Source organism: Zonotrichia leucophrys, chromosome 25, assembly GCF_028769735.1.
Source record: "Zonotrichia leucophrys gambelii isolate GWCS_2022_RI chromosome 25, RI_Zleu_2.0, whole genome shotgun sequence".
Classification (NCBI taxonomy): domain Eukaryota; kingdom Metazoa; phylum Chordata; class Aves; order Passeriformes; family Passerellidae; genus Zonotrichia; species Zonotrichia leucophrys.
This window is the reverse complement of record NC_088194.1, coordinates 506,369-521,656: the sequence shown is the minus strand read 5'-3', so window position 1 is coordinate 521,656 and position 15,288 is coordinate 506,369. Positions and strand designations below refer to the sequence as shown.

Below are 15,288 nucleotides of genomic sequence, written 5' to 3'. Positions count from 1 at the left end.
GTTTCGTCTGCACTCGGGCTGATCCCGTTGTCTGCACTCGGGCTGATCCCGTTTCTCTGCACTCGGGCTGATCCGTTTCTCTGCACTCGGCTGATCCCGTTTCGCTGCACTCGGGCTGATCCCGTTTCCTCTGCACTCGGGCTGATCCCCTTTCCCCCTGCACTCGGGCTGATCCCCTTTCCCCCTGCACTCGGGCTGATCCCGTTTCGTCTGCACTCGGGCGATCCCGTTTCCCCTGCATTCGGGCTGATCCCGTTTCCTCTGCACTCGGGCTGATCCCCTTTCCTCTGCACTCGGGCTGATCCCGTTTTCCCTCTGCACTCGGGCTGATCCCTTTTCCTCTGCACTCGGGCTGATCCCGTTTCCTCTGCACTCGGGCTGATCCCGTTTCCTCTGCACTCGGGCTGATCCCGTTTCCCCCTGCACTCGGGCTGATCCCGTTTCCCCTGCACTCGGGCTGATCCCGTTTTCTCCTGCACTCGGGCTGATCCCGTTTTCCTCTGCACTCGGGCTGATCCCGTTTCCTCTGCACTCGGGCTGATCCCGTTTCCTCTGCACTCGGGCTGATCCCGTTTCCTCTGCACTCGGGCTGATCCCGTTTTCCCTCTGCACTCGGGCTGATCCCGTTTTCCCCCTGCACTCGGGCTGATCCCGTTTCCCCCTGCACTCGGGCTGATCCCGTTTCCTCCTGCACTGGGGCTGATCCCGTTTCCCCCTGCATTCGGGCTGATCCCGTTTTCCTCTGCACTCGGGCTGATCCCTTTTCCCCTGCACTCGGGCTGATCCCCGTTCCCCTGCACTCGGGCTGATCCCGTTTCCTCTGCACTCGGGCGATCCCCCTTTCCTCTGCATTCGGGCTGATCCCGTTTTCTCTGCACTCGCGCTGATCCCCTTTCCTCCCGCACTCGGGCTGATCCCGTTTCCTCTGCACTCGGGCTGATCCCGTTTCCCCTGCACTCGGGCTGATCCCGTTTCCTCTGCACTCGGGCTGATCCCGTTTTCCCTCTGCACTCGGGCTGATCCCGTTTTCCTCTGCACTCGGGCTGATCCCGTTTTCCCCCTGCACTCGGGCTGATCCCGTTTCCTCTGCATTCGGGCTGATCCCATTTTCCTCTGCACTCGGGCTGATCCCGTTTTCCCCCCGCATTCGGGCTGATCCCGTTTTCCCCCTGCACTCGGGCTGATCCCGTTTTCCCCCTGCACTCGGGCTGATCCCGTTTCCTCTGCACTCGGGCTGATCCCGTTTTCCTCTGCACTCGCGCTGATCCCTTTTCCTCCTGCACTTGGCATTTCTCTTTCCTGGGGCTTTGTACCAGACGTGGTTTAAGTTTTCCGAGTGGTGTGGGGCTCCTTGGGAGTGAGCTGGCCACTGAGCCTAATGCCAACCTCACTAAATATCCCGGTTCCAGGTGGGAATGCCCTGTCTGGAAGTGACATCCCAGCGTGAGGAATCACCCCAAGTTCCAAAAAGCATCTCTGCTCTCCCCCTCCTTGGGTTATTCCTCACTCAAACCCAGGTCAGATCACTCACCCCAAAGGAAAACCCCTCTCAATTCCCAGAGCTGCACAATTCACTCCTCAGAGCCAAATTTAACCCTCTGAGTGACCCCGCACCTGCAACTTCTCTTTCCATCACTGCAGAGAAGCAATCTCGTGGTTCTGCTGCCTTCTCCACACGCCACTCACCACCTCAAGTAATTTCAGTACCAGCACAAAGAAATATGAATTTGTGCTTAAAATAAAGAAGGGAAACACAAACTCCCCAAATCAAGAGAAAATCCCAGCCCACACACAGGTGTGCAGAGCAGGGGAGGTGCCATCAGAGCAGGAGAATCCCATGGGAAGGAGCCAAGATGAGAGCCAGGAATGTGAGGAGGGATTTTTCAGTTCTTGCTCTGTGAAATATTAGTCACAAGTGGCTTTGGGAAAATGATTTAAACTCCAAGGGAGAATGCAGGCAAGAAGGGAAGGGAGAAGCAGCTCAGGCTTCCTTCACACACTGGAAGCAGGAGGAGCACAAGCCGCACTTGCCCTTTGCAGGTTTTATTTTATTTTCTTTTCTTTTCCTCAATATTATGCAAATGACAAGCTCCTGTTCCTGCTCCTCCTGTTCCAGTTTTGCTCGAGGCTGTCAGAAGCATTTCCCAACTATGAATAAATCCAAAATTTCCAGGTTTGGTCTCAGGCATCCCCAGCATCAACCCCAGCTGTTCTGAGGTGTTGCAAGAGGCCTCAAGGCAAGGATTGAAAGCTCTGTTGTAGCAGAGATTGTCAAATTACCAAAATGGAGTTACAAAAGGAATAGGAAACATTTTCTTAAATGGAAACATTACTCACAACAGGAGCAGCAACAGGTGGTCTGAACCAAACCAAGCAAACTTCAAACATGGCTTTGAAAGTATCAAAAACCGTGAGAATTTCCCTCATTTCTCCAGAAAATTAAAATTGTATGGAAAAAGCAAAGACCTTTGCATGAGAAAGCAAAGCCTTAGCGTGGAAGGAAGCAAGAGGAGTTTGTTGGGAGGGGGACAGAGGGCTGTGGGTGGCTCTGGGGGAGATGCCGTCAGTCTGTGCTGACACTGCAGGAACAGAGCTCCTGCTGAGGGCAGGGCAGGGCCCCAGAACGATCCTGCAGAGCCCAAACCTCACCTGCCATTGCTCCAGCTGGATTTGGTACAAAAGGACCCATAAAACCTCATGGAACAGAGCTCTTGGTGAGGGGCAGGGCAGGACCCCAGAACGATCCTGCAGTGCCAAAGCCTCACCTGCCCCTTGCTCCAGCTGTGTTTGGTACAACAGAAGGCAGCAAAACTCACAGGAACAGAGCTCTTGGTGAGGGCAGGACCCAAGCACCAATCCCTGCAGAGCCAAAACCTCACCTGATCATTGCTCCAGCTGTGTTTGGTAAAACAGAACCCAGCAAAACTCATGGAACAGAGCTCTTGGTGAGGGCAGGGCAGGGCCCCAGAACGATCCTGCAGAGCCCAAACCTCACCTGACCATTGCTCCAGCTGTGCTTGGTACAACAGAACCCAGCAAAACTCATGGAACAGAGCTCTTGGTGAGGGCAGGGGCAGGGCAGGACCCCAGAACTATCCTGCAGAGCCAGAGCCTCACCTGCCACTGCTCCAGCCATTTTTGGAACAACACAACCAAGCCAGACTCATGGAACAGAGCTCTTGGTGAGGGCAGGACCCAAGCACTGATCCCTGCAGAGCCAAAGCTTCACCTGGCCCCCAGATGTGTTTGGTACAACAGAACCCAGCAAAACTCATGGAACAGAGCTCCTGGTGAGGGCAGGGGCAGGGCAGGACCCCAGAATGATCCTGCAGTGCCAAAGCCTCACCTGACCATTGCTCCAGCTGTGTTTGATAAAACAGAACCCAGCAAAACTCATGGAACAGAGAGAGCTCTTGGTGAGGGCAGGACCCCAGAATGATCCTGCAGAGCCAGAGCCTCACCTGCCCCTTTCTCCAGCTGGATTTGGTACAAAAGGACCCATAAAACCTCATGGAACAGAGCTCTTGGTGAGGGCTGGACCCAAGCACCAATCCCTGCAGAGCCCAAACCTCACCTGTCATTGCTGCAGCTGTGTTTGATAAAACAGAACCCAGCAAAACTCACAGGAACAGAGCTCTTGGTGAGGGCAGGGCAGGGCAGGAGCCCAGAATGATCCTGCAGAGCCAGAGCCTCACCTGCCGCTGCTCCAGCTGTGTTTGGCACAACAGAACCCAGCAAAACTCATAAACAGAGCTCTTGGTGAGGGCTGGACCCAAGCACCAATCCCTGCAGAGCCCAAACCTCATCTGACCATTACTCCAGCTGTGCTTGGTACAATAGAAGCCAGCAAAACTCACAGGAACAGAGCTCTTGGTGAGGCAGGGGCAGGGCAGGAGCCCAGAATGATCCTGCAGAGCCAGAGCCTCACCTGCCGCTGCTCCAGCTGTGTTTGATAAAACAGAACCCAGCAAAACTCATGGAACAGAGAGAGCTCTTGGTGAGGGCAGGACCCAAGCACCAATCCCTGCAGAGCCAAAGCCACACCTGTCCCCCAGATGTGTTTGGTACAACAGAACCCAGCAAAACTCATGGAACAGAGCTCTTGGTGAGGGCAGGACCCCAGAATGATTCTGCAGTGCCAAAGCCTCACCTGCCCCTTTCTCCAGCTGGATTTGGTACAAAAGGACCCATAAAACCTCATGGAACAGAGCTCTTGGTGAGGGCTGGACCCAAGCACCAATCCCTGCAGAGCCCAAACCTCACCTGTCATTGCTGCAGCTGTGTTTGATAAAACAGAACCCAGCAAAACTCACAGGAACAGAGCTCCTGGTGAGGGCAGGGGCAGGGCAGGACCCCAGAACGATCCTGCAGAGCCCAAACCTCACCTGCCCCTTTCTCCAGCTGGATTTGGTACAAAAGGACCCATAAAACCTCATGGAACTGAGCTCTTGGTGAGGGGCAGGGCAGGACCCCAGAATGATCCTGCAGTGCCAAAGCCTCACCTGCCCCTTGCTCCAGCTGTGCTTGGTACAACAGAACCCATCAGGACTCATGGAACAGAGCTCCTGGTGAGGGCAGGGGCAGGGCAGGACCCCAGAACGATCCTGCAGAGCCCAAACCTCACCTGCCACTGCTCCAGTTGTGTTTAGTACAACAGAACCCAGCAAAACTCATGGAACAGAGCTCTTGGTGAGGGCAGAACCCCAACACTGATCCCTGCAGAGCCCAAACCTCACCTGACCATTGCTCCAGCTGTGTTTGATACAACAAAACTCAGCAAAACTCATGGAAAGCCGATCTCCCTTACCTGCCAGGGGCTGCAGGGCCTTGTCCAGGGAGGAAGGCCCGGGCTCCTTGCGGAGGGGCCGGCTCAGCGCCGTGTCCTGCCCGCCGAACAGCCCGGGGCTCTCCGGTAACTTTTTCCGTCCGTTGGTGCTGGCAGAGTTGCTGACTCTGCAGCTGCCTATTGCACTTGTGAAAAGGTTCGTGTGTTCATCGCTGCTGGCTGCCTCTGAGCTGGGAGTGAATCCCCCCAGGGACAGGGCTGGGGAATTTTCAGAGCAGTCAATCTGCAGAGGTGTCTGCAATCCCAGCGCCAAGGAATTGGGCTCCGAAGGTTCTCTCCTGACCCACTGCTCATCTCTGCTTAGCAAACCCTTGGAAGGCGACAGGTGAGGACAAGCCATGTGGCATCTGTGTTTCTCTTTGTGTTTGTACCTATCTCCAACAGCCTCCTTGCCAAACCTGTAGCGCTTCAAGGACTCCAGCACCGTTCTGGAGGAGCTGTTGGCCGTGATGGTGTCCATGGAGACCTGGGGCTGCTCGGAGGAGCGGTGCTCCCGGTGCTTGTGGCGGTGCCTGTGCTTGTGCTCCAGCATCCAGCCGTAGGCCATCTCGGGGGGGACGCTGGGGTACGTGCTCATGGACAGCAGGGGAGTCCTGCTCGTGGTGAGGAAAGCTTCCTGGCGCAAGAGTTTATGCTTCTTCTTGTGGTATTTGGTGGGGTTGAGGAGCAGGTGGCCTGTATGCATGTAGGAAGGTGGGGGTAGGGGGGTGGTGAAGGAAGGAGAGGGTGGAGGAGGGTAAAGGGTTGGAGGGTACCTTCCATAATAACCTAATCCTATGGGAGCAGCTGCCAGGGGAGAGGGCGAGTAAGGCATGCCATAGGAGGGGTAGAACCCGGTGCTGGACAGGGGGAAGCTCAGGCTATGCATGAAAGGCATTTCTGCCATAGCTTCCCGCATTTTTGGAGGCCTGCCTCTCTTTTTCTTTAAATCAGGTTTTCTTATGTAGTGCAAAGGATCTAAAGGAAAAGTAGGGTGGGTGTAGAAACTATTGAAATTTATCCTAAAAATGGTAGGCAGCAAATCCCGGGGTATAAAATGATGACTTCTGTGGGTTATCCTAATTTCACTTAATCGACTTATCAACTCCTCTAACTCAGCGAGGAAATCGGGGTCCTGCCTCCCTCGCAGCTGAGGGTACTTCTTTTTCCTTTTTCTCTTCTGCCTCTTCATCTTGTCGTAGCTGAGGTAATCGTGGCCGCGGCGCTTGCACTTGTGCTTGTGCTTCTCCTTCAGGCTGCCGAGCACGGCGGACGTCTCGCTGGGCATGAGGGACACGTGGTCGAACGAGTGCCTCTTCTTCTTCTGCCCGCACAACTTCTCGGCGCGGTCCGAGGTGCTGTTGTTGTCGGTGCCGATGCCGCTGTCGCTGGGGATGGTCTCGTCGCTGTGCGACTCGCTCACGGGCGACGGCGTCGCCTCCTTGAGCGCCGTCAGCTCGCTCAGGTGCGACGGCGAGTTGGGCAGCAGCGTGGGTGGGGACAACCTCCTCCGGCCCTTGGCCGCCTTCTTCATGGCGAGGGTCTGCACCACGCTGCCCTGCCGGGGGTGCAGGTGCAGGTAGGGCACCGGGCTGGGCTCGATGAAGCCGGCGTCGCTGCTGACGGGGCTCTGCCCCCCGCTCACGGCCGACGACTGCGAGCACGCCGGGGACGGCAGGATCTCCGAGGGGGCGGCTGCCGAGGGCAGCAGGTGGGGCAGGACCTGTCCCAGGGACGAGCCAGGAGCTTGCTGGGCAGATTTCTCCAGAACGGTCAGACTGGCGGCGCTGCTGGCTAAAAGGCCGTTCAGGACGGCTTTAGGTTTCCTCCCTCTCCTTTTTCCTATGTAAATCGTTCCTTTCTTGCTGACGTTGATTTGCTGGCCCAGTTTTGAACCGAAGGTGGCAGCAAGAGTTGACACGGTGTTGTGGAGCTTGGATTGCATCTTCCCTTTGGTATTTGGTTCCACTGTACTGGACAGAATCTGATTCAGGAGTTTCTTGCGCTTCAGAGTTTTCATTTTATTTATTTTTCGAATAATTGTTTTCATTAACTGGCCATTATTTCTCTTGGCAACTTTTCTGTCTGAGTCTACTTCCAAATCACTCATGCTACAAATACTGGGGCTTTGGACTTCCTCTGGCCCTCGGAGCTGCTCCTTCCTCTCAAAGAACTCCCCGGGTCGGTGCTGTTCACTTTCAGGCCCCATCTTGCTCGAGTTCTCCGTTCCAACAAAAGGTGCCACAGACAGAATAGGCGGTTTCATTTTTATTGATGACCGGATCTGCCTTTTAGGTCTCCCCCTCTTTTTAGGAAAAGCTTGTCCTGATAAGCTTTGTTTTAGCGAGGGAATTTCAACTTCAGGCTGCAAAATCGGAGGTTCTTGCTCTTCTTTTGACTGCACTGAGAAGACTTTTGATGCTGGGATCTTAAGAGTTCTTTTGGGGGGACCTTCGAGTTCTGGCATTTCCTTGGATTTTGGTCTTCCTCTCTTGGGTTTGTAAATGTCAGGTAAGAAATCATCCGACATACACAAGCTGGAGGGCTGTTTGTGAGAGCTGTAGAACTTTGGAGTTTGTTTGTCAGTCTCAGCCAGCAGTGCCAGGGACTGTCCATTAGCTTCGTTCAGCTTTGGCAACTGATGTTTGACAAATTCATGCTCCACAAACGAGGACGATCCGATGTTTTTCAGGAATTTGGCCTGCTCCAAATTACTGCTCGATAGTGCACTGTATGAAATGTTTTTAAAAAGCTCGGACCTTTCCAGCTCCAGACCCTTCGGAGGTCGGCACGCGCTCCTCGACACCACCTTAGTCCATCGTGGCTTCCTCCCTTTCCTTTTCTTTAAAGGCTTTGATTGCTGAGTGCTGCTCAGGTTTTTTGCTCCTTGGCAGGATTTCTCAGATGCAGCTATTGCACCGATCTTGAGGAACTGCTTGCTCCCAAACAAGCTGGTAAAACTAACAACCGAAGGGGTGACAGTAGCGTGGATGCCTGTCTCAGCTGCCAAAATGGGCTTCTTCCCTGTGGGAGGACTTGTTCTCGAAGTTTCCACGTAAGACGCTTTTGAATCACTTAAATCCTTCTCAGCACCTTTAAAATCAGTGCTGAGGGTGTGGTTCAGTGTCCTGTTCAGGCCCAGCAGGGAGCTGTCCGAGGAGAAGGGCGTTTTGCCCATGGGGTCTGAAATGCCTTCCAGGAGCTCTGCCGTGGAGCTTAAGTGCAATGAGCTGGACGCCAGCTGGGAGGAGGCTGTGGAGAGGCTCCTGCTGAGGGTGGGCACGGACACGGTGGGGGAAGGAGATGGGAGATTCCCCTCTCCCACCGCGCTGAACGGGGACTTGGCCGTCGACACCTCCGAGGCACCTCCTGTCCTGAAGTCTGGCGAAGTGCAATAAACCGGAGGCTGCTTCTCGTGCTTTGATGTTTCATAAATCCCTTTCTCACTGGATGAGTAGGCATCCTGTGGAACACACATTCCTTCACTGAACATCTCCTTGCCTACGTCAGCAATTTCTTTCCGAATTGAAAACTTGTCCAAGATGCTTTCTTTGCTCTGTCTCATAATGTGCTTCTCAAAGGTTTTGCTGGTTGTGTTTTCCTTCAGTAAATCCGCAGGCTCGTGGCTTTCAAGGCTGCTGAGGTTTGAATTGCAAGGAAGCTTAAAGGGCTCTGAGGAGGGCACGAGGGAATCTGCTTTCAGACTCCCAGAGTCCTTGGTAGCCAAACCAGCTGGGCTGCCAATCCCTGCTGGCTTCTTCCCACACTCCTTGCTCACCAATCCCACAGCACTGCTCATTCCTGGCACCTTCCTCCCAGGCTCCTTGCTCACCAGTCCCATGGGGCTGCCAATCCCCGGGGTCTTCCTCCCAGAGTCTTTGTTAACCAGAGCTGTGCTGTTCCCAGGGCCTGGCACCTTCCTTCCACAATCCTTGCTAAGCAGACCTGCGGGATTATTTATTCCCAACAACTTCTTGCCAGCATCCTTGTTCACCAATCCTGCTGGAGTGCTGATCCCTACCGGCTTCTTGAGAGGCTCCTTGCTGGGCAGGGCACTTGGAGTGCTGATCCCTGCAAGTTTCCTCCCCACATCTTTGCTGACCAACCCAACTGCAGAGCTGCTGCCCACGGGCTGCTTCTTTCCTGCATCCTTGTGGACTAACCCTGTTGGAGTGCTGATCCCTGGGGGCCTCTTCCCAGAGTCTTTGTTAACCAATCCAATCAAGGGGCTGATTGCTTGGGGCTTCTTCCCAGAGTCTTTGTTCACCAATATGGCAGCGCTGCCAATGCCCAATGGCTTCTTCCCTGAGTCCTTGTTCACCAAGCCAACAGCAATGCCAGAGCCCGGCAGCTTCTTCACCAAATCTCTGCTAACCAACCCACTGGCACTCACAGCTCCCGGCAGCTTCTTCCCAGAGTCTTTCACCAAACCAGATGGAGCTCCATTTCCACTCCCAGGCTTCTTCTGCTTGGTTTTGGAAGACTTGGAAGGAGGACAAGTTGCAATAAGCTGAGCCAATTTTTCTGTGACAGTTGTTGCTCCGTTAATTTCTGTTCTATCCTTTAAATCAGAGTTATGGCTACTGATCAGGGTCGGAGGAGATGATTTGATATAATCTGTCATTTCAGAATGCAATGGGGAAACTTTCTTAGATAAAGGGGTTGTTTCTACTTCGATACCTTCTTCCACGTGTAACTCAACAGGGGCAACTTCTCCAGCTTTCTTGTAAGACTTGGAAGGGTCCTAAAAGTTAATAAACAAAAAAAGTCTTTAGGGACAGGGTACAAAGTTTCACTTTGAGTAACACAGTATTTTTTAATGTTGATGTGATTAACACTTGCTCTGGTATCAGGGTTACTGCATAAACAGAGGCTTCATGATCCAATTAATTTCAAAACAAACAATAGTAATATCAGTAATTTAAATAATGGCATAATAAAATAAACACATTCAGCAAATAATAGTGATAACTCACATTGAAACCAAAATGTTTTAATGGACACGCTGAGGCTTTGCTGATGTTAACAAAACCCAAACTCCCTCCTAGTCCGGAAATAAAAACCATTTAGTCTGTCCCCCGATTATTAAAAATATCCTCCAAAAATACTGTTGATGTTTATTAATAAAAACTCACTACCAACAAAGTGCTGGGCTATTTATAGTGTGAGAGCACTTGAAGAGCTCACGTGGTGCTGAGCAGCAGCTGAGCAGGGCCCTGGCAGGGCAGGGCTGGCACTGCCACCCTGCCCCTGCTCCTCCCTGCCCAACTCTGACCATCAAAAATACAAACTAAATAAAATAAGTCAAATTATTCTGTTTGCATAAAGGAGAAGGGGGTGATAATGTGCACAAATGGAATAACTGAAACTCACCACCTCACCAAACTTGAACTTTATTCTGTAAAGGTTAAAATCAAAACTGCAACACATCATAAATCTTACTGAGAGCACGTCAATAAATTCATATTTCATTTTGGAAGGACATTCTTTACACACATCTCTGCAGTGCAGGGGCTGGGGATGGAAGGAAATAATGATGACAATTCTATGATAATTCTGCCCATAGTTGTGATGTCCCCAGCATCAGGAGGACACGGGGCTGTTGGAGCAGGTCCAGAGGAAGCCATGATGGAGCACTGGGATGGCTTCAAACTGACAGAGAGGAAATTTAGGTTGGATAAACGGGAGAAATTCCTCCCTGTGAGGGTGGGCAGGCCCTGGCACAGGTGCCCAGAGCAGCTGTGGCTGCCCCTGGATCCCTGGCAGTGCCCAATGCCAGGCTGGGACAGTGCACGGTGTCCCTGCCATGGCTGGGTGTGGAATAAGCTGGGCTTTAAGCTCCCTCCCAGCCCAAAGTCACAATGAATGTGATTTCATTCCCAATTTGAAATCTCCTGGGACCTCTCAGAACAAACACAAAATATGGAGAGAAAGACACCAATGCCACAGCTCTGCATCCCTCTGCCATAAAAGCTGATAAGGCAATGGCACTTCCAGCACCTGATCCCAGATGGATGTTCTATGGGATGGAACCATCCTATGGATGCTGAAGGAAGGGACAGCCTGGATTCCTCTGGAACACCAATTTTGGTGCTGATCATGAAGGATTTGTTCACTCAGCTGCACTTAACAGGAATTTGCAGCCTGGATCCAGCTGGACACTGCTGAGATGAAAAGCAGCTCTGCACCCCAAATCCAGGGCACAGGGGGCTCTCTGTGCCCACCTCCAGGCCTGGCACTCACAGGAAGCCCCTGAGTCAGCGTGGCACCGCCCTGAGCCTGCAATCCAACGCCCCTGGATCCCTGGCAGTGCCCAATGCCAGGCTGGCACAGTGCACGGTGTCCCTGCCATGGCAGGGTGTGGAATAAGCTGGGCTTTAAGCTCCCTCCCAGCCCAAAGTCACAATGAATGTGATTTCATTCCCAATTTGAAACCTCCTGGGACCTCCCAGAACAAACACAAAATATGGAGAGAAAGACACCAATGCCACAGCTCTGCATCCAGCACCTGATCCCATAAAAGCTGGTATGGCAAAGGCACTTCCAGCACCTGATCCCAGAGCTGTTCCTATGGATGCTGAAGGAAGGGACAGCCTGGATTCCTCTGGAACACCAATTTTGGTGCTGATCATGAAGGATTTGTTCACTCAGCTGCACTTAAGCAGGAATTTGCAGCCTGGATCCAGCTGGGCACTGCTGAGATGAAAAGCAGCTGTGTGGGGAATGGGGGAGCCTCTGCACCCCAAATCCAGGGCACAGGGGGCTCTCTGTGCCCACCTCCAGGCCTGGCACTCACAGGAACCCCCTGAGCCTGCCATCCAACGCTCCTGGAATTCCCTGGGGCAGGCTCTGAGTGCCAGAGAATCACCAATGACTGCTAAAGCCTTCAGAGAGCTTCCTCCTCCTCCTCCTCCTCCAGCCTGAAATTCTGACAGGAACTTCGGAAGAAAAATCTCCTTTGTTCAGCAGACTTCAAAAAAACCACCTAAATATTGACTTGGGAATTCAGCTCCTCATGCCTGTATTTACATTGCACATTATTTATTCTTTTTTTTCCTGCTCCTCCTGGGTGCTGTGCCACCCCTGGGCCAGGTTCTGTGGTGCCCTCACTGGGTACCCAACACTTCTTGGCAGGCTCTGCTTTTCCCTGCTCACCTCCATTTCCAAACAAAGGCCTGGCAAGTTTGAACAGACACTTCAATAATAAATACACAACTAACAAAACCCTTCCAAACAGCAGCTTTGATCTGAGCAAGACGCCAGGATTCTGAAAACAAGGCTTTAGCATCAAACACAGATCCTTTGAAAGCTGAACGAGTGTGCCCTGGAAAGTTTTCTCATCTAAGGGTGAGTGAGCTTTCCAAGCACACTGAGAATTATTTCAAAGAACATGAAGCATCTAGTGAGATGTCAGACAAGAAGTCAAAAAAGTCTGTCATTTTTAAACCCAAAATTCTTATTGGGGAATTTTTTTCCCCTATAAATCTACTTAATAATCAGCATGATTAAGAGAAACATTTTGGAGGGAAATTTTGAAGAACAAAATTTTATACAGTAACTTTTAACAAAAACATCTTGAGATGTTTCCTTTGGAAAAGGTTGCAGTGGCTGCAGAAACATGAAAATAATTCACAACATCAGCCAGAGAGTCAAAACTTCTTATTGCAATTCTGTATCAGTAAAAATTTCAGATTTTTGGTTGAAGAGAAGAGCAGGTACTCCACTAAGGAGGAGTAAGAGTATTAGAGACACCAAAACCAAACTGCAATCATGCACAGCCCCAAACTTCAGGAATAAAAAGGAAATTTTCTGTGCAGAGGCAACAGTGGAAGAACTGGACCCCACTGCCCATACACTGAGGGAATCAGGAAAATCAACTTCAGCCACATCAGCCCAGATGTGCCAGCACTGACCCTGCCCTGGACACCAATGGGAAACACAACCAGGAACAAACCCCAGGAACAAACCCCAAAAAACCCCAGGAACAAACCCCAAAACACCCCAGGAACAAACCCCAAAAACCCCGAGGAACAAACCCCAAAATACCCCAGGAACAAACCCCAAAATACCCCAGGAAAAAACCCCAAATAACCCTGGAACAAACCCCAAAAACCCCAGGAACAAACCCCAAAATACCCCAGGAACAAACCCCAAACACCCCAGGAACAAACCCCAAAATACCCCAGGAACAAACCCCAGGAACAAACCCCAAAACACCCCAGGAACAAACCCCAAAAACCCCCAGGAACAAACCCCAAAAACACCCCAGGAACAAACCCCAAAACACCTCTGGAACAAACCCCAAAAACACCCCAGGAACAAACCCCAAAACACCCCAGGAACAAACCCCAAAAACCCCCAGGAACAAACCCCAAAATACCCCAGGAAAAAACCCCAAATAACCCTGGAACAAACTCCAAAATACCCTGGAACAAACTCCAAAATACCCTGGAACAAACCCCAAAAACCCCGAGGAACAAACCCCAAAATACCCCAGGAACAAACCCCAAAATACCCCAGGAACAAACCCCAAAACACCCCCGGAACAAACCCCAAAACACCCCAGGAACAAACCCCAAAATACCCCAGGAATAAACCCCAAATAACCCTGGAACAAACCCCAAAAACCCCCAGGAACAAACCCCAAAAACCCCCAGGAACAAACCCCAAAAACCCCAGGAACAAACCCCAGGAACAAACCCCAAAAACCCCCAGGAACAAACCCCAAAAACCCCCAGGAACAAACCCCAGGAACAAACCCCAAAATACCCCAGGAACAAACCCCAAAAAACCCCAGGAACAAACCCCAAAACACCCCCAGGAACAAACCCCAAAAAACCCAGGAACAAACCCCAAAACACCCCAGGAACAAACCCCAAAAACCCCCAGAACAAACCCCAAATAACCCTGGAACAAACCCCAAAACACCTCTGGAACAAACTCCAAAATACCCCAGGAATAAACCCAAATAACCCCGGAACAAACCCCAAAAACCCCAGGAACAAACCCCAAAAACCCCCAGGAACAAACCCAAAATACCCCAGGAATAAACCCCAAAACACCCCAGGAACAAACCCCAAAACACCCCTGGAATAAACCCCAAATAACTCTGGAACAAACCCCAAAAACCCTGAGGAACAAACCCCAAAACAACCCCAGGAACAAACCCCAAAAACATCCAGGAACAAACCCCAGGAACAAACCCCAAAACACCCCTGGAACAAACCCCAAAAACACCCCAGGAATAAACCCAAAACACCCCAGGAACAAACCCCAAAACACCCAGGAACAAACCCAAAACAACCCCAGGAACAAAGCCCAAAACAACCCCAGGAACAAACCCCAAAAACACCCCAGGAATAAACCCCAAAACTCCCCAGGAACAAACCCCAAAAACCCAGGAACAAACCCCAAAACACCCCAGGAACAAACCCCAAAATAACCCTGGAACAAACCCCAAAATACCCCAGGAATAAACCCCAAAAACCCCCAGGAACAAACCCCAAAATACCCCAGGAATAAATCCCAAATAACTCTGGAACAAACCCCAGGAACAAACCCCAAAAACCCCCAGAACAAACCCCAAAAACCCCAGGAACAAACCCCAAAACACCCCAGGAACAAACCCCAAAATACCCCAGGAACAAACCCCAAAACACCCCTGGAACAAACCCCAGGAATAAACCCCAAAATACCCCAGGAATAAACCCCAAATAACCCTGGAATAAATCCCAAAAAACCCCAGGAACAAACCCCAGATCCCAGCTGGGCACAGCCAGCACTGTCACCTGCACAAAATAATATATAACATTATAACAATATACTATATATATAATTATGTATATTATATAGTATATACTACTATTCATTATTGTTAGAATTATCATAAATTATTATAAAATAGTATTATTGCAAACTAGTAACTAATAATATAACTTTCTAAACAAATATCACTCTCTAAACCAATATATAACTTTCTGAACTAATACAAATTTCTAAACTAATACAAATTTCTAAATTAACATATATCCTTCTAAACAAGGAAGGAATTCAGAAATACAAATTTCTAAACCAATATAATTTTCCAAACAAATATCATTTTCCAAACCAACGTATAACTTTCTAAACCAACAGGCAGTTGCCACAGAATTTATTTTACTTTTCTAAGTTATCACCTTTACTTCTGCTGCACTGAGGATGCTTTTGTCTAATTTGTACACATATGTTTCTGTTATAACTTCCAAACTCTTAATTTATAAATCCTTCACCATCTTAATTAAAGTATATTTTTACTTACAGCTACAGAAATATAAATTTATTATTTTCTGTTTAATATCTGTGTGCTATATTTTTGCTCTATAGTTTCTCACATATTTAAAGCATATTTTTACTTACAACCACAGAAATAGAAATTTATTATTTTCTGTTTAATATCTGGGTGCTGCATTTTTACATCAATCCAA

At 50.5% G+C, this 15,288-nt stretch overlaps 1 protein-coding gene across 3 annotated transcripts in view; it reads right to left on the bottom strand.

Moving 5' to 3' along the window:
- Window positions 1–15,288, bottom strand: part of ASH1L (ASH1 like histone lysine methyltransferase) — a 98,641-nt gene that overhangs the window by 59,429 nt on the left and 23,924 nt on the right. For all 3 annotated transcript variants that reach the window (XM_064732280.1, XM_064732281.1, XM_064732282.1), the window contains exon 3: window positions 4,808–9,569. In XM_064732280.1, coding sequence (XP_064588350.1) covers window positions 4,808–9,569 — 4,762 coding nt within the window. The remainder of the gene's footprint in view (window positions 1–4,807; window positions 9,570–15,288) is intronic.